The sequence below is a fragment of the Lissotriton helveticus genome, chromosome 4_1, assembly GCF_964261635.1.
Source record: "Lissotriton helveticus chromosome 4_1, aLisHel1.1, whole genome shotgun sequence".
NCBI classification, from domain to species: Eukaryota; Metazoa; Chordata; class Amphibia; order Caudata; family Salamandridae; genus Lissotriton; species Lissotriton helveticus.
Genome location: NC_136063.1, coordinates 1,931,501,912 through 1,931,521,443, shown reverse-complemented (window position 1 = coordinate 1,931,521,443; position 19,532 = coordinate 1,931,501,912). Strand labels below are relative to the sequence as shown.

General features: G+C 45.6%; 1 protein-coding gene across 1 annotated transcript in view; it reads right to left on the bottom strand.

The window, feature by feature from the left end:
- MCF2 (MCF.2 cell line derived transforming sequence) overlaps nt 1-19,532 on the bottom strand; it is a 1,062,111-nt gene that overhangs the window by 313,979 nt on the left and 728,600 nt on the right. Inside the window, exon 14 of the mRNA XM_078688611.1 lies at nt 18,853-18,941. Coding sequence (XP_078544737.1) covers nt 18,853-18,941 — 89 coding nt within the window. The remainder of the gene's footprint in view (nt 1-18,852; nt 18,942-19,532) is intronic.

The following is a 19,532-nucleotide window of genomic DNA, read 5'->3' as shown; positions in this document are numbered from 1 at the left end:
GTAAATAATGTCTTTCACTTTTGATTTAATCAGACCGATATATAAATGTACTTTTCTAATATCCTATTACTGTCAGCATGCAGCTTTCATACACATCCTTGCCTGTTTGCACATTTATGTAATTTTTATTTAAAACAATGCTTTTCACCTTTGAGTTATTCAATCAAACCGATAAACAAATGTGCTTTTTAAATATCGTATGATTGTCAGTAAATAGCTTTCATACACAGCATAACACACACCCTAACGATACCACACTTGCACTCTTCGGAGTGTCAATTACGTTAGAACAATAAAGTTACACGTTGTACTCACGATCACGTGGCCCACCCACCGCTTATCAGAACGAGGCTTACACCCTCGTCAGTCACATGACTCGATTTACACCTATCCTCGTTCACCATACAAAAAAGGAACCACAAACAGTCCGACCAACTTTCACGATCGAGACTAGAGAACCGAGATAATTACGAGCAGCGTTTTAAACGGTAAGCCACCGCTGGTAGCACAATCGGATTAGTGAGCCCAACTAAGACCAAGGCTTGTACTTTTGTATTTGTTTACACCGATTGACATTCACCGAAGACCAGTAGACTCGCGCATTTATACTAAACTGACGTTACAGGTCAGAACCGTCAACGGACGCTTACGATGACAATAACGTGTCACTTCTTAGATGTAATATGCACTTAAGATTTCACCAACACATTTAGAAACACGTTTTCACACCCGATTCTATATGCGTGCTCTATGATCATGTCTCACAAACACTAATCCCTATCTCCCCGCATGTAAACACGTATAAAATATCACAGACGGACACACACTCGCCTTGACACTCACAGTTATTAGTATTCACAGGCGCCAATAATAATGCATGTATTTCGTAATACTGCTCTTCCAACCCTCCTTATGCATGTTGATTTTATCATGTTTTTGAAGCGTGAAAATGCAATGTGATCCAAAGTGGAATGCTAGCCAACTGAACTCATGTTACCTTTTGTATAATTTCACAGAATTAATGAAGTCCCCTGATGAAGGGCACTTGCCCGAAATGCATTTGGCACAATTACCATGAATGTCTTAAAGAACGTTATGCAGTAATAACGAGTACCAAATGAATATGAAATAATGAATATGAAATAAAACAAAGAATACGCATCCGACACATTTTTGAAGAACTTTATTGAATGAATGAGATGAAGAGTTGTTTCTAGAGTGCATCGAAGGGACGTCACTCCTAAGGGAATTGCCGCTTTTTAAATTAAAATCTGACTTTACCATGAAAGATTACATTTCCTTAGACACCAAGCATGATATTTCTACCTGCTGCCAAACAATAGTTATCACTAATTAAATTTAATAAGGTAACCCGGTGTTATCCTGGGGGAGAGCCAAACCTCACAGTAGTGAAAAACGAATTTGGGATTTTTTCACTATCCAGACATGCGAAATTTTAAAGTATATGTCCAGCTCTTTAAAAACAATGCACCCTACCTTATGGGTGGTTTAGAGCCTATCTTAGGGGTGACATATATCTGAAAAAGGGAATTTAGGCCTAGCAAGATGTTTATTTGCCAAGTCAAATTGGCAGTTAAACACTATATGCAGGCTTCAATAGCTGTTCTTAAATGGTTGGCACAATAAATGTTGCAGCCTGATATCAGCATTTAATTTACCAGCCCTGCGTACGTGGTATACCACTTTACAAGAGACTTATAAATAAATTAAATATACCAATTAGGTGTGAGCCAATTTTATCATGTTTTATGGAATGAGCACAGGCACTTTAGCACTGGTTAGCAGAGGTACAGCGCACAGAGTTCTAAGGCCAGCAAAAACAAATTCAGTAAAACAGGAGGGGGTAAAGGCAAATGTTTTTGGGGAGACCGCCGTAAAGTTGACACGTCTAACACCTGGAATAGGGAATTACGTGAATTAAATATCATTCTACTCATTGCTGTTATAGGACGTTCTGTGCATTCCAACTCTTACATCTCTAGCGTGGCCATATACTAAACACATTCCTGGGATAGGTATTATAATAGTAAGCTAATATACCTTTGCTTCCACTCTGTGCATTCTACTCTTCTGCTCTCACTCTGTCATAGCAGACTAAACATAATATATAGAAATGCATTGACCCCATCTTAGAGCGTAACAGTATTCATCCTGTCATAGGATGCCCCAGGTATTCTACACTTACCCTTTCTTAGGAAACTCTGTGCTTACACTCCTGCTGTCATCCCAGGGCATTGTGTGCACTTCCAAATCTCACACAGCTTGCAGGGTGTCAAGATGCCTGTAATCCACAGGAGCCGATGCTGGTCCCAACGCCCCTCTACCTCAGTAACCGCCCAACAGTGAATGTTGAAGCAACCCCTGAAGCAGAAGGGAAAGGGGTAGTGGAGAAAACAACAAAAGAGAGAGAGAGACAGCCTCTTGCCATAGATGTCGTACTTCTGCTGGTTCTGTCAGGCTCTTGGGTTTGCGCCCTGTAGGAAAAAACACATGTACTACACCACAACTAAGTATTTATATGCTCTACTAAAACCATGAAATTTAAATCTTACCCCAGAACCAAAGGCTATTGCTGCTCTCTCAGCATTAAGGTTGTCAATCAGAATCTGTGGTACTGTAATACATAACACACCCAGCATTAGCATATATCTGTACTGTTCTTGCCTAATTTTAACACGAATATTAATGTTCTAAAAAATACCTGTCACAGATTCTGTTGGCGTTTATAATTATCTTCAACTGAATTGAGCCTTCTGAACAATGCCCTAATTATTTAGTTAATTTTCACTATGGGCAACAGAAGACCCTACGAGTTGTAACTTGTTGGCGTTATGGAGTTGACTCACTCGTTATGAAAAGAAAAAGATAAGGAGTTGACTTCTCTTTTGGCAAGCAGAACCCCGAGTCCAGTAAACCAGAAGACTAGGCTCTGAATTAAAAAGGGAACTGTTCATTTAACTAAAGTTCACGGTGTCTTTGAATTTCCGAAGGAGAGAAAATGTTCGTCGTCTATAGCTTGACAAAGAGTTCTCTTACTTGAATTCCCACGTTGCGCATGCGATACTTGAACAGACTCAAAACACTGGATTTTTGAAGTAAACGTCGAACTCAGGAATGACGCTGCTGCTCGCTGTCAGGGTACAGTTGAAGTGCGCAGTTGAGAATCAGAGCGCGCGCCTCAACAGCTGCAAGCAGTGATGCCTTAAACACTAGAGCGGCAACCTTTGAAATTGCCGCGGCGCAAAGCGCCCTCCATTTTCCGGTCATGAGCACCTATACTGAGCAAACACTGTTTAACAAAAGAAACGGACACCACATGTTGTCGTTTCCAACGACTGTATTTTAAAGGTGCTTTTCTCAGGAGGGTTTTCTTGTATTTTTGTTTGTCCATTGTAACTGTAGCCAGAGCGGTCTTGACACAGGGCCATATATATGGTATTCTTCCCTATCCAACTCCTGGTGGCCCCCTGCACTGAGCACCGCCCCCAAACCCATGAACCACGCACGCAACCTGGGATTCATCCTTGACTCCTCCCTCACGATGACCAGGCAAGTCAACGCCGTTACATCTTCCTGCTTCAACACCCTCCGCATGCTCCATAAGATCTTCCGGTGGATCCCCACTGGAACCAGGAAGATGGTCACCCAGGCCCTCGTCACCAGCCGACTGGACTATGGGAACGCCCAATACGCTGGGACCACGCGCTCTATAAATGTTCCTGATTGATTGATTGTTCTTGAGGTATTCCATGCACGTTACACAGGGCCCCCTCGCCAAGTGAGCCACTCTGTGCTGATTCAATTATTTACATGGACCATTTCATGAACACCACACTGTTGTGTGCACACATCTCTGTCCTAGGGTATTCAATGAAAGCAAAAACTTAAATTAAACAATAACTCCAATATCTACTCTGAAACCAGACCTTCGACAGGAAATCTGCCTGATACGTAATAAATGCAGTTTACATTATGCAGACCCAAGTGACTTACTTTGTACTGCTTTGGTTCCTTCTACATGAACCCACAGCTGCATACACCAATCCCTGTCCAAGGGCATTCCGTGCATACAATCACTTCAAAAAGACAAACATATTTTCAGTGTCCACTCGATACTCGACCTTTGACAGGCATTGTGACTGATGCCCAAGAACAACTGCAGTAGGTATTATGAAGTCTCACAAATGATATGACGGTCCTAATAAAACCGTCTTTTTAAGAAAACAATAACTCCATAAAATTGCATGCTGCAACTGCTGAAGGACAAGGAGGACGATTTCTTTAAGCAAATACGAGAAGTTCATTCCGGCAACAACCATGAGGCACCTTGAGGCAAGGCACCACAGCTTCAACTGGCGAGATCAATTTCAAGGTAAACAAAAATGTAATTCCATGACACACAGTTCTCCTGCTTGTACATATAACAACAATGTTGCTCTGTATATTTGCAAGAGTTCATTTATATAGCTGGTTGCTCTACAATACACATGTGTTCCTATTTTTCCGTTTTCTGACTGATTGTCTGCCCATGAACAACATACCTGTGTTCCTTAGTCACTGAATAATTGGTGGGATATTCCAATAAACACCAGCATGGACATTTGTAGAGAGTGCAGATAATCAAATTAGTATTTCTGCCAACAGACTGAATCCTTTCATTCTTCTAAAACCCATGCCTCGGGGCGTCGCCAACATGGCGACCGGGAGGTAGCACTTTCTGTGAGCTCTGCCGTCCACTACTTCTCCAGCTGTGTCGGGGGTGATCCTCGAGCCTTTTCACCTGCAAATGAGGTGCCTGAGCCTACGGGGCTAACTTGTGCAGATAACGCTGTTGGTGGTTCGCAGTGACTGGTTGCTGAAGTGAAAGAGACAACATCTGGGCTTCGAGTCGGAAGAGATTCAAAATGGTGCCGAAGCGGCCCGGGGCTCCCGACCAGATAGTAGGCGCAAGTGTGAACTGGAGCTAGGTAAGGTAGAAAGAGTGTGGTAACAGCAGCCAGTGCCGAGGTAAGGAGTGGTGCCCTGATCACCCTTGGTTGTTAGATGCCCATCCAGAGCGCCTTTGTTTGAGAAGCATCCGGCGGAAGTCTAGCTTGCAGCTTAGGAGGAGGCCTGGCATGAGCATGAGATGGGACCGGCCTCCCCTGTGATAACTGTGTAAGGAGTAACTGAAGAAGTGCAGGTCCTTTTTGGGGATGGGATTCGAGGGCCATTGAGGGGGGCATATGGTGGAGTGATTACTGCTGGCGGCAGCGACTGGGGAAAGACCCAGAGCACCAGTGCATTGATCGCCCTCTATGGGCCACACTGGACATCCCGTGGTGTCCAGCAGGGGGAGATCCACCACAGCGGAACCCAACCTGGTAAGAGACCCCGATTGAGACAAGGTGCTGGAAATCGGAAAAGGCAGCGGGTGCCGAGGGGTGCGTGGCGCCATTGAGTACCCCCCCCCAAAGCTGTCCAATACCCAACAAACACATACCTGCGTAGGTTTGGGGCCCGGATTGTGACCTGGCGGGTGCCCCAGCTTGACTAAGGAGCAGGGATGGACGCTCACTTCCCGGGTGCAACATTGATACAGCCAATGATTTGGGCCACGCTGTTTCACCTGGGGGGGCGAAGACACAAAAGCAGCTGAGTGCGACATGGAGCAGGGGCAGTGATACCAGAGGCGGGGTTGAGAGAGAAGCAAGGTGTACCAGCAAACTGGATGACCTCTAGGGGCCACATCTGAAGACCTGGTCAGTGGCAGGATGGAAGGAGCAGGAAGAGATCCACCATAATGAAGCCTTACTGGATGGAGGAGCCCCGTTTGAGTGCAACATTGGGGAACGGAGACACGACGACCACTGGTGACTGGAGCTAGAGTGGTGCTCTCCAGTGGACTGGAGACGCCAGATGCCGGTCCCCCATTGAAGTCTGCTCCCTGGCTGCCTTAGACTGTTCAGGCCCCATACTAGTGGACACAGCAGATGATCTAAGTGCCGACAATGGCTTCCCTTCGGTCCTGTACCAAGAAGGAAGGCTAAAATAAAGAAATGCTCACTAAAACCATGCATAAGAAATTGTTGGCTAAAGATGGGATCCTTAACTCTGCCGTAACTGCACCGGTGGCCCAGGATGGGGAGGAGGGCTCCGGTCACCAAGGAGTTCCTGGAGACCCTCTTTGACACCCTGAGGTCTGACTTTGTGACCCTTAAGCAGGAAATCGCGACAGAAGTCAGGGACCTCAGAAGAGACTTTGGCAAGCTGGAGTTGACATATTGGAGTGCACTGGTGATTCTCAGGTTAAAGAGCTGAATGCACACTGCCAAGAACTCTTAGACCTCCAAGACAAATACGCAGACCTGCGATATCAGGGGGAAGAGACCTTGAAAATAGGTTAAGGAGGGCGAACATCCGCATTAAGGGGAATACATTGCAGACCGCCACGAACGATCTGGAGGGATATGTCCGTAGGCTGAACCTGGGCAATAACTTTGTATTCATGGTCTTTGCCCTATATACCAGGCCTTCAGCTTGCATACGATTTAATAGACCCCTCTCCCATAAAAAACAATTATCTTAAGGAACTAGACAGGGTTGTCCTTTATACCCACTACTATTCCTCTTAGCAATTGGACCACTACTGGCTGCAATAAGGGTGAACACATCCATCCAGGACATTCCCTTTAAAAACGACGCATATAAAGCTGCAGCGTAGCAGGCGATCTCCTAATCTCCTTATAAAATGCAGAGCTGGCACTACTTGTGATCCTAGACACAATAAATCTCTATGCAGACATTTTGCAATCCTCTGTAAATCTAAAGAAAAATGAAATTTTCCTTCTCAACAACCTCTGCCTACCTTCCATATTTACCAAAACTAAATTAAGGTGGCAGTCAAACTAAAACAAATATCTCAAAATACAATTTAAACATAACCTTGATGATGCAACGAAACTTGGAGAAGAGTCCCTCATCTAAAAGAAAATGACTTACCCTCTACATGGTCCCCAACATGTCTTACATGGTGGGTTAGGATAGAAAATATTAAAATGATGATTACTCCCCAAGTAAACTTTATCACTTCCATGCTTCGCCTCCTGCTCTCATCCAATTTCTTCAAGAACCTCGATATCCTGATATCGGACTACGTGGAAATATAAGAAAAGCAGCATAGCCCTGAACAAGCTTAGAATACATTCAATCAGAAGGTGAAATTCCATAAATACCAGATCAACTTTCTGACTAGACAAGCCACTTGGTGAATTTGAACAAAAGAGAAGGACAACAACTTATGGATCTACATAGAAGAGGATCTCTTAAGAACGATTTCCCTAATATCAGCACTGATAACGAAAAGAATCAAACTACAATTCTCCTACCCCAATATTAAAGACACTATTCGGGCACTCCAAACCCTAGAAAAAACTTCAATATGAAAATTCAAGGATCTGAGCACGCATCCTGCTAGGGTACTACAAAAACGTTAATAGATGGTAACTCCCCTGTGTGGCCAAGCTGGGTAGAAAAAGGCATTCTGTATACCAAAGACCTGGGTTCTCCTAAAATATCCAAAACCTTTGCTGAGCGAAAAGCAATACACAACCTAAGTAACTTGGACTTTAAAAAAAATCGTAAATTAAAGGTTGCATTAAACAAAATTAGGGAACACACAAATCTAACCTCATTAATACAGTTACAAATAAATCTACCTTACCACACCTGGTGGCCAGAGTATATAGTATCTTAAACTCTAACAAGTTATGTAAGAGTCTACACTATCACGTGGTAACCCTGGACCCCTGATCCCTTAACCATATTCCAGAGCTTAGTTCCAACGACCTCTGCCGCCTCAACTAACTGTAGCAATTAAAAATATTCTCTATAGATGTGAATCATATCAGAATATCTCAGAACATACCTTCTGGGTCCAGGGTTACCACGTTATAGTGAAGGCTCTTATTTAAGGGTTAGCAAGAAGTGCCAAAAACTCAGTAACCAACATAAACTTTTACCCTACATCCTCATACAAGCTTTGGAACACACATAAAAGATAAAACCCCCATGGGTATTGCCAAAGGCTATATGCACATATATATCATGTCACCCTGAACTTGGGTGGTTCTACACCAATACTCCTCCTCACTCACACAAATAAGGGCATGGATTGGATCTTTAAGTCCCTCCTCCCATACCTCTTTCCTACCTCATTCTCCTGTTTCTCCTCCCCTCAACAAAGCCACCAACGCTCCTCACAAGTTCATTATGCTTTCATCTGATCTCTGAGTATCTCATTGATTTATTACGCTTTCAACTGTTCTGTATATATGTTGTTTTCCACCTGTTCTTGAACATCTTCATCAAGAAATGATTGTTATAAAGCTAAAAAACAAACAATGGCATTGTATTCATTAAGTGTATATGTTCCACTTTTTCCACTAAGATAAAATCTTTTGAACAGAAAACATTTAATACCAATAAAAGAGAGCAAAGTCCCAAAATAATAATAACTATCAGCACAAAATATGTAACTGATTTTAACTCCTTCGGTGCTCATGACGGCTCCCGGACATCATGAGTCACAGTTGACATGTGCTCATTACGGCCGGAAGCCGTCAGAACGTTGCCGCTCCGCCCACGTGCGGTTAATTCCTTGCCTGTGCGGGAGAATTACTCAGTGGGCGGAGTTCTGACGGCTCCCGGCCTTCATGAGCACACACCCACAGTCATTTATGACGGCCGGGAGCCGTCAAAAGTACCGGAGCGCCACGCTCAACCCCACCCCCCTTGCACCACAGGGAAATTCACGCCGCGGCGAAGAGGTTAACATTAAGTGTATAAATGCAGAGCTCACATAAGCGACTCACATAAAACATTCTCTTGCCTGGCTTTATTCTCTTTGGCCTATACTCCACATGGGCTTTCAGACTCTGCCCTACCAATTTTGTGAAAGCTCACTAGTGTTCATACAATCACATTGGGAGTCACAGAAGTCAAGCCACCTGTGTATTAGGCATGTGCTAATTTTTGAATGTCTGAATAAATGAGGGTAAGCATATGTTAGTGTACATGAATATGTGTCATTGTCTACGAGTCTACGAGTGGGTGACTGAGCATTTGTGTGTGCGTGTGTGTGTGTGTGTGTGTGTGTGTACCCGCATGTGTATTTCTGCACATGTGTGTGTGTTGCTCTGGGCAGAAGGGCACTAACATACCTAATGTGACCCATTTGTGACAAAATGTTGGCATTCCTGGGGACGTGCTGTTTATGACTGACTTTATGGTTTATCCATGAAATATATGGGGCATACTTGGAAACATGTTGGCTAACATTGACATAGCCAATTATCCATGACAGATTGTGCACATTGCTAGGGACAGTCTAGTTAAAACTAATAAGAAAAGTCATGATATACTGTACTGAATAATCTGACATGATGGACCATCATTGAAATATTGAAGACACACTTGGGGATATATTGGCTAATCTTGCCATTGTGACCCATCACTGACATATTTGTGGGCAATCTCATGGGCCTTCTGGCTATTTGTGATCAATGATGGCCCATCAGTGACATGTTTCTGGGCACTATTAGTGATACGCTGGCTATAATGCATTATGTTTGCTCATCAGTAACATATTGCTTAATTTGAGGCGGTGGTTGAAGGGGGGGTCCACTGGCACACATTTTACGGGGACCGGTCTTTAATTTTAATTATCAAACTTTTTTTTCAAATTAATTTATTTTTAAACCTTTGTCGTACAACAATGCATGAGGTATAAATTGATATATGGTAATATGCAGCACTAAACTTAGATTCATGTATACATTATCATGGAGGAACTCCCCCCACCCTTCCCCACCCTTTCCTTCCCTCCCCCCAAACTATTCCCCTCCAGATTTCCCAAGGTGAACAACCGAGAGATGAACAAGGTCGACCAAATTGTCCGCAGTTGAGTCCAAAAACACAACGTTCGTAATGGTATTCTCCCGCGAGATAATGTCCCTGGAACAAAAGCAATTTGTCACTTCAGGTCAATAGGATACCCCCAACCCTCCCCTCCCCCATGCTACCCCAATTCTCTGCAATTATCAGCACAACCATTTTCCCACCGCAGTCACATACCTGATTCAAGCCTCAGACGTAGCCTCTGCTCCAGTGGCGACATTTTCATCCCCCGCGTGCTGACCCGAAAAATAAGACATCAGGGGACCCCAAATATTCCTAGGCCGGGACTTCAGTGGCAATTGTTCTGCATATGCATGAAGATACTACTGCCAAGTGGACATGTCATGTATCCACGCCTTAAATTTAGGCGCTCTGTCCCTGCCCCATCTGTAGGCTACCTGTCGCCGGGACAGGAGTGTGCCCATTACCAGGAATTTGCGGTGTGGTGTTTTTATATCAGCAACCAGACCCAGCCGGGCCCGGATGGGATTCGGCTCAATGGGAGTCCCCAGCATCTCAGCTAGTCCCGCAAAGACCTCCCCCCAGTAAGCGGCCATTTGAGGGCATTCCCATGCCAAATGCATGAAATCAGCCAGTCCCTGACCACAACGGGAGCACCTATCATCATCTCGGAGATGGAGCTTATGTAGCCTAGCCGGGGTATGATACAGCCGGTGTAGAAATTTGAAATGTAGCAGACGTCACCTACTGCTTCCAGAGACCGCTTCAGTCTGAAGGCAAGCAATATCTCACTGGTCATCAGTAAGTGGTTCGTCAAAGTCCTTATCTCATTCCCTTCTGGCCCTCACTAGTGAGCGCAGGGGTGCGGTACGTACTCGCGCATACAACAAAGAAGTAATATGCGCAGGGGCTTCTGTCTGGAGCATTAAGTGGAAGGAGACAAACGTTTCCGGCTCCTTCGGAAAGTCCGGGGTCTTAGCCCGTACACTCTGCCTAAGCCTGGTGTAAAGGAAGAGGTCCTTAAATGAGTACGGAGATTCCCCAAAGAATTGGTCTTTTGTACGAAATTCACCCCAAGATATAAATCACCCCAAGTCGCATATTGTAGTTTAGTTAACAGGTTTTGGCACATCTTTTCATTCATAACAGGCAGCAGGGGACAGCAGCGTAAAGGTATTCTAGGGGAGTACATCTGGGGCACCCCCTCAACTCGCGCCAGCCAGTGCTATGCTTTGACAGTGCAGTCTACAGTGGATGGGTCTCCGCCTTTTTCCTTGTATGGTGTAAACACATACCTTGATGTCTGGACTGGGGCCATGTATCCATCTTCTACCGCGAGATGAGGCATATATGGGGGAGGGTGAAACCAGTACACTGTGAAGTGCGCCTGTGCACTATAATAATATTGTTCAAAATCAGGTACATCAAACCCCCCAAAACAGTACGGCAGCGTAAGTGTGTCCAGCTTCAATCGTGCTTGCTTACCCCCCATATTAACCGCACCAATTGCGTTTTCATTGTTTTAAAAAAGTGGGCACCAGGGTGGTAAGGGATGTTTATGAATAAATATAAAAATTTGGGCACTATAACCATTTTAATTAATGATATTCTCCCAGCCATCGAGAGGGGTGCCTGAGCCAACTAGTGATGTTTTCCGTCACCTTAGACAAGGCACGCCCATAGTTCGTCCGCATCAAAGCGTCCTTATCTCTGGTGACGTAAATCCCTAAGTATTTAAATTCATCCGTCTCCCACGTCAACGGATAGTCCAATGAGTGTTTGAGCGTGTGGTTGGTTAGGGAAAAAACTGCAGAATTGCCCCAGTTTATTTGTACCCCGGCTATTGCCCCAAACGTGGTGATCTCTCGTAAGACTGGTTAAGGTTGTCTTGTGGTTTATATATGTACAACGTTAAGTCATCAGCATAGAGAGATACTAACAATTGCCTAGAAGGATATAGAAGGCCTCTAGGATTGTGGTGTTGCCGCAGCTTAGCGGCTAGCGGTTCTATAGCTATGGCAAACAGAACGGGGAGAGAGGGCATCCCTGCCTCGTCCCCCTAGTAATCTGGAAGGTCTCCGAACGGGAGCCATTAAGGGGAACTCTGGCACAAGGCGCCGTATATAGCAATTTGATCCAGCATAGAAAAGGTTCTGGCAGCCCCATGTGCGTCAGCGTTCCCATCACATAATCCCACTCTACGGAATCAAACGCTTTGGTGGCATCTAGGAAGACAGCCACCACAGCGCTGCATGGATCTATATCCTGTAGTACAGCCAGGAGAGTCCGAAGGTTATGAGCCGTGGCCCGATTCGGCACGAACCCTGCTTGATCGGGTAACACCAATCGTTCCAGAAGAAGGTTTAATCTCGTAGCTAGCACTTTTACCAACATTTTGGTATCGCTATTAAGAAGCGATAGGGGTCGGTGCGAGTCGCACAGGTCAGGAGACTTGCCAGGTTTAAGCAGTGACAAAATTTTTGCCTCCCTCATGGTCGCAGGTAGACATCCCTCCTCCAGAGCCTCATAAAATACTGCCTTCAGTATGGGTGCGAAGATGGAAACGTAGGTCTTATAAAAGTCTATGGGAATCCCATCAGACCCCGGGGCTTTTCCAGACTTCATGTTCATTATTGGCTCCGTGATCTCGTCAACTTCTAAGTCGTGAGCTAAGAATTTGCGCTGCGTGTCCCTCAGCCATGCCAGAGCAACATCCTCAAAGTATTCCCTGAGGTCTAGTGGGCTCTGCCTCTGTCTCTGTGACGTGTAAAGCTTTTTAGAATACTTCGTCAGGGTAGACATTTGGTCTGGGAGAGCCCTACATAGCATTCCTTGCTCGTCCTGCAGTTCAGTGATGTAATTACGAAATCTAGGGGGCCTTACTGCTCCAGCAAGGGACTTCTCAGGACTGTCGTCCCTCTCCATATACTCTCACTCAGTGCCCCCCCCGGAATTTACATTCCCTCTCAGCAACTTCCATGTATTCCGTCATTTTCTCTCTCAGGCTAGCCTTTAGCACTCCCGTCTCGTCCCCCCAAGTATCGCCCACTCCAGCTCCCTCAGCTCGCTCTCCAGATTGTTTAAGTCCCGGCGGAGATCTTTCAATATGCCCCCTCCCTTGGAGATGCACATCCCCGCACAGTCACTTTAAACGCCTCCCACACCGTTGTCAAACTGGCCACAGAGTCCATATTTCTGGGGGAAAATTCAGTAATCTCCTGCTCCATCTCTGCCCTAAAGACAGCGTCCAGCAAGTGTAGAGGGTTCTGCCTCCAATTAATAAAGGGGGATAGATCTATCGGGGGTCTCACAGTAACTAACACAGGGGAGTGATCGGAAAACGTTCTAGCCATGTGTGCCGCTTTACCAACCCAGTGTGCCATGCCCTTCGTTATGAACACATAATCTAACCTGGCCCAGGTATTGTCTACCGCAGAATGGTGTGTCCCTTCCATCCGTGCGGGGTGTAAGTAGCGCCAAGCATCCAGCAAGTTATCAGATGTTACAATGTCTTGCAAGGCGCGTTGAGTGGTGGTGTAGTGTGCCGCAATGGCATGGGATCGATCTAGGCTGGGGTCAACCACGGTGTTAAAGTCCCCTCCCCAGAGAACATATCTGGGTCCAAGTGTGTGTAGCTTGCCCCACAGTGTGAGCAAATGGTGAGCATCGTCTACATTGGGCCCATAATAATTCGCGAATACGACGTCGTGCGAGTGTAGCCTGCCCCACAGCAGACAGTACCTCCCGTCTGGGTCCGTGTCCATCCCTCCTACAACAAATCTAACACCTCGTTTAATAAGTATGGCCACCCCTCTAGAATAACTTGAGTAGGATGCAAAGCAGCTATGGGATGCCCATCGCGATGCGAACCTGGGCTCACTCCCCAGCAAAAGATGGGTCTCTTGCAGCATAGCCACGTGGGCATGATGACGATCCAAATATCCCAGCACCTGCCTACGTTTCCTGGGGTCATTCAATCCCCTCACATTCCAGGAGACGATGTGAAGATCAGTTCTATCATTGTTGTCCTCAGTCATAGCTATCATTCATCGCATTCTGCGTATTTTCTTGGTTGCATTCGTCTCTTTGTCTCACATAGAATAAACCTTTCATACTGTGCCCCCCATCCCACCCTCCACCACACACACTGGCAGCCCCAACTCGCCAGGAAAAAACATCTCTCCCCTCACCATCAACCGCCTCAACAAATAGCTTCTGTACTCTCAACTGTCGAACCATTCAAAAAGGAAAGCGGGAACACCCTCAATTGGGGACCACTAGGGACCCCCACCATAACCACTCAGCCCCTCTATCGCACCCATCCGCAACCACCTGAGCTACAGGGGTCGGTCTGACGGGATGGAGGCGAGTGACCGGGCTGCCAAGTATTCAAACATGTCATAAGTTGTGGTAATACCTCACCAAACTGCAGAGCGTCCAAAGAAAGCATAGCGGCAATGCTGCCGGGAATAGCTTCTTATGTAGGCCTTCGGTGTCAAGCTGGCTCCGTCTGTGGTGAGTGGGATCGTGAGCGTCGTTGCATGGCCTCTTCCCGGGAAGCCGATTGTCTGTCTCGCTTAAGATACTCCTCCGCCTGTTGTGATGTGCTGAAGATGTGCGGTGTCCCACAATGATGGATCCGTAACCTCACGGGATACAGCATAGCGTACTGAATGCCTTGGGATTGCAATTTTTTCTTCACCGCTATGAATTTGCGACTGACTTCCTGCACGGTTTGGGTAAAGTCGGGATAAAAGGATAGGGTGGTGTTCTCATACCGCACTTCGCCTTTTTCTCACGCCAAGCGTAGTACTGTGTCTCTATCGCCGTAGTTCAGGAACCGCACGATCACTGGGTGTGAGGGGGGCTCCCAGAGGGACGTGTCGCCAAAGATCTATGGGCTCTTTCGAGGACCATATGTGCAGAGAAGGAGTCTTTCCCAAATAAATCAGCTAGCAGTCGTTCCATAAAATCTTCCAGCCGCCCAGTGTTGGTAAATTCTGCTAGGCCCAGCATTCGTACGTTGTTTCTTCGGGAGTGGGCCTCCAACTCCTCGTTCTTGTCTGCTATGACCTTTAGCAATTTGTCCATTTGCAGCATGTTCTGCTTGCTGGCCTCGCTCCATCTTCCAGTTCTGACACCCTGTGTTCCACCTCCTTTAGCCGTTCTTCATGTTTATCCAGTTTCGCCACAACAGCTTCCAGTCTATTGCTCATGGCATCCATTTTAGAGTCAATGGAGGAGAAGCTCTGCTGCATCCCCACCAGCAGCGCCTTCCACCCCTCATCTCTGGTCTCCGGAGGGTCATCGTCGGCGTGTTCCTTGGAGTTGGAGCTGGACGTTTTGCGTGTGTCGAATGTTAGCTTCACCTGTTTGGGTTCCGTCCTGCCCATAGCTGCCTGTTATCTTCAGCCTGCTTCTAGCTGGTATCTGCATCGTAGGGAAGCAGCCGGCTTGCCCGCCGCTATTCTCTCCGCATGGTCCCTGCTCCAATGCGGCCCCTCCGATTACCCCGTATTCCCACCTGGCAGACCGAATCTGGCACGAGGTGGCAGCACTGGGCAGCGAGGGCAAATGGACAAGCGTGGGTACGCCCCGGGGTGGCTTTGTGTCCAGGCAAAAAGGTGTGGGCTGATCTCAATTTCCTAGGCGGCCAGTGTCCGTGTCAACTCCCGCTATGAAGAGTGCGTGTCCACCTTTCTCACAAAATGGCGGCGGGAGGCCTGCTACTCCTCGGAAATTACTCGCAGCAGCCAGCTGATTCTAAGCGCGTCGTCTCCCTCTCTCAGGCGCCTAGGCAATGCTGGTACACCAAGCAGTGTCCCCCTGAAGTCCTTGGTGTCTCCTGCCCTGCCACTCCGCAGCTACCGGGACATGGGACATGGGCCTCATCCGCGATCGCTCCCAGAGATGTGTTTGGGCGCCAGCTCACCTTTGTCAGTCTTTTAGGGCAGAGCGATTTCGTCCCGCACCTCTGCCCCTGGAGTGTCAGCGCCAGTCTCGCTCGCCCCACGGCACGCGTCTGCGTTGATCGGTCTCCCGCTGTGGCCTTAGACCGGGCGCCGCTCCGTAATCAGGCCCTTGCAGCCTCGCGTGATTTTCTCGCCCGGCGGGGCGTTCCGAGCCGACGCGCCTCGCTCCGTCCCCGAACTCCATAGCTTGTAGCTGCAGCTTCAGATCGCCCACAGTCACCAAAGTCGGGTCAGCCAGGCAGCACACCCTCCGCTACCCGATAGCGATGTGTAGGAGCCTTAGAAGTAAAAAAGGATGGGGTTTATGTGGATTAATACGCCCGGATCGGCGGGAGCCTCACGTCAGCATGGCCATTACGGTCCAGCGCCACCTAGCGTCCCCTAATTAGCGAACTTTGACACAGAACAAGGGAGAGAAAAGGTTGAAAAAGGTGGACAAGAATGATGAAAAGACAGTGACAGAGGCAGAAAAAAGTGATTAAAAATGACCTGCGAGAGTGAAAAAAGAGACTAGACGTGCCGGATGGTGGACAAAAGAGGCAAGAGGAGGAATCAATACTAAGCATACCCTGGTATTCATGAAGGCCAACATTCTGAAGCACTAGCCGCAGGTGTTTGAGGGAAACGGTGACAACTTGCACTTATTATTTTCCCAACTAAGCACGGTATGTTCCCATTCTTCGAGATATTTTGGCTATCCAACTATTACAGTGTCTTGCGCTTGCTAGATCGTGGACGCTCCTGGAAAACAATTTACTTTAACTGGCATAATAGTGGTCCATCCTGGCATATTTTATTATTGCCACAATCGCGATTGTTCCAGAAAAACCAAAGCCCAGCCTTGATTTATGGTATCCAATTTTAACATAATTTTGGCTACCCTTGCAATAATGGTGGTGTAAATCTTCAATGTAGTCTTAACACATAACCGAGAATCTACTAAAAAGGGGATGGTCAGAAAAATTAAGTTGAGAAAGATACCATTTACATTTTGAAATGTGATAGGGTTTGTGACCTTTCATAACCAGATGTTCATAACAATACATTAATGCATACTGCTCTTCAGCTACACATCTTTAAGAGGTCATTATGTTGAGCAATCCATGGCTTTCCTACCATTTCCTCTATGTTTACTTGGTTTGGTGACTTAGGATGGTATAATAATATTTTGAGCTGCGCCTAGCACATCACCAAAAATTTCATTAGTGCTCCTTCAGAATCCAAGCAATTTTACTCTATTTCTGAAAATTGTGTATAAATTGCGAACTTTGGCAGAGGTTTTAACATTTTTCCAACTTCTTGTTTTCACCTACAAAAATCCTGGACTCACTTGCATCTTTTATTGGCATGCTCAATTCAATGTCAGGAAGGGATTTATGCCCCACCGCTTTCAAAGCTCCCTAGCCAGCACTGAGGCCACTTATTTGACTGATAATGCACTGTGTGTACTTTCCTTTAAATGCCCAGTACCTCTCACTCCAAATATAACCACTGTACTGCGATGACCTTCCAACATTTTCTTGTTTCAGTGGATTGTAATACAGACTTTACTTTACACCAGCACTCGTGTGTCTGGTGAAACTGGTGCAAACTTCATAACATTAGGAGACATGAATTTGTAGGTGGAGTGCTTGGAAAACAACATAGACATTTATTTTTCTTTGTCTGCTGTCCTATACCTGGTGCTTGTGCATACAACCAGCATTTTCCTTCGCTGCAATGTAAAGTTAATTTTGCTGCAGCATTCTAATGTTCAAGATCCTTCCCCTTTTAACCTAAAGTTTCTACACAATTGGAAACATTTGTTTAAGCACCGAAACTGGAATGCATTACTCTAGAGGTCAAGGTCTGCTGTGAGCACATCTTCACCAGATGTGGACTCCTTCCTGAGTTTGCATATGCCCAAGACAGGGCACAGGAGGGAGAGACAGAGTCACAATTTGAGACCACCTCTGCCACTGAGAGTGAACTAACTTGAATTTCGAGAGGGTCAGGCATCATCCTAGAGAAGGGTGCAGTGTGTGACTACACTATCCTGCAGAGGGATGAACGTGAAGGTCTCTGGGAGACCAATAGGTGCCTACCTCTTTCTTGGCTTGGTAGTGTGCCTCCCCAAAACCTATTTGCTACAGTAGCCACATCTGTAATATAGTGCAGGTGAAGGGCATGTATAGGCTCTCATTTCCATGACTGCAAATCCGGGAATGTCCACTTGAGATTCCGTAGACACAAAACATGCACCTACCCAGACTATATCACAGAAATCGTCACATCAGTCTTTGTAACAGCTACCTACTGTAATTCAAAAATGCCTCAGGATCACCAAATAACCAGCTTAAGTGCCTGTTGCGGCCTCGAAGCACTTTTGTAATATGAATAGATCCATGGCACTTTTTCAGGATAACCTCTATGTAAATAAGTACTATTTGGATTAACTGTATACAAATTATCACTTTGCTGAAATTCCGGCATTGATCAAGCCTATTGGACATCTGTTGCACACTCCTTCCCCAAAGCAAGGCATCAGTCCTCTAGGGCAAAATAAGACAGAGTGCTTTTCCGGTTTACCCAAAGAATTTTGTACTCAAATATATTAACACCTACAGCGGCATCTGTACCTTGCCTTGTGGATACATACAGAAGAAAGGAAAGGAAGGTCTTATATATATGGCTGAGAAATAATGTGGGTGTGAACTTCACCCACGATTTGCTGGTCAGGAAAGTGGACATATTTAAACAGAGTGAAATATAGCAGAATAGATCAGACAAAAATATAGAGATATATAAGTCTTTAAAAAACAGACACATGTTTTTCAGCTTAAGTTAATTTTTCCTAGATACCAAGGTTTTTCCACGTCTCATTTTTCCCCTGAATTTTAATTGTTTATTTTACACTCATTAAGCAATAAAAGACCATTAAACAACATATGAAGCTTGTTGTGCAGTCAAGATATAATGTTACCTTACGCGAACCCTGTGTTTTTCTTGTCGCTTTTTTTCCAGGTAGCGTAATGTCAAAGGAGAACTTCAAACTTGAATTAAAGTCCACACCTTTAGGAGAAAACCCACAACAAACATATAAGGTATAAGATATACAATTAATTTTAAAATGTGAATTCCAAGCGGATTAATGAATCATATTGTATCAAACTAGACAATCAAAATTGTGAATTATTAGGAAAGCCCAGTTCTAAGCAATGCATGAAAGAAAACACATTTTGTTGTTCAAGCACATAAATTATACATATAAATATAGGTGTTTCCATTTGACAATTATAGCTTATAATGTATAAGGGTTTGTATGACTCGTTTTATTGTAGGCTTAGTTTTGAGAAAACCCAAATCTCTGAAAATTTGAAGGTAAACCTTGTGAGTTTTTTATTTACCAGTAATATACCACCGCAAAAGCTGCTAAGGAATTTGTGGGGGCTCAACATGTGCTGGAGAGAAACGATATTGAGGGCTTCACATTTCTTTGTATAAAGAATCTACCACTGCGTCATAAAGTCGTTAACAGAACCCATGAATGACACCTAGATGTCTTGCAGAGTCATGGTAAGCCAGCCTCCGTTCTAACCATCTCCACATGCCACTGGCCTGCCTTACATTCAATCTGGTTACATTGTCCTTTATGTGCTTAAC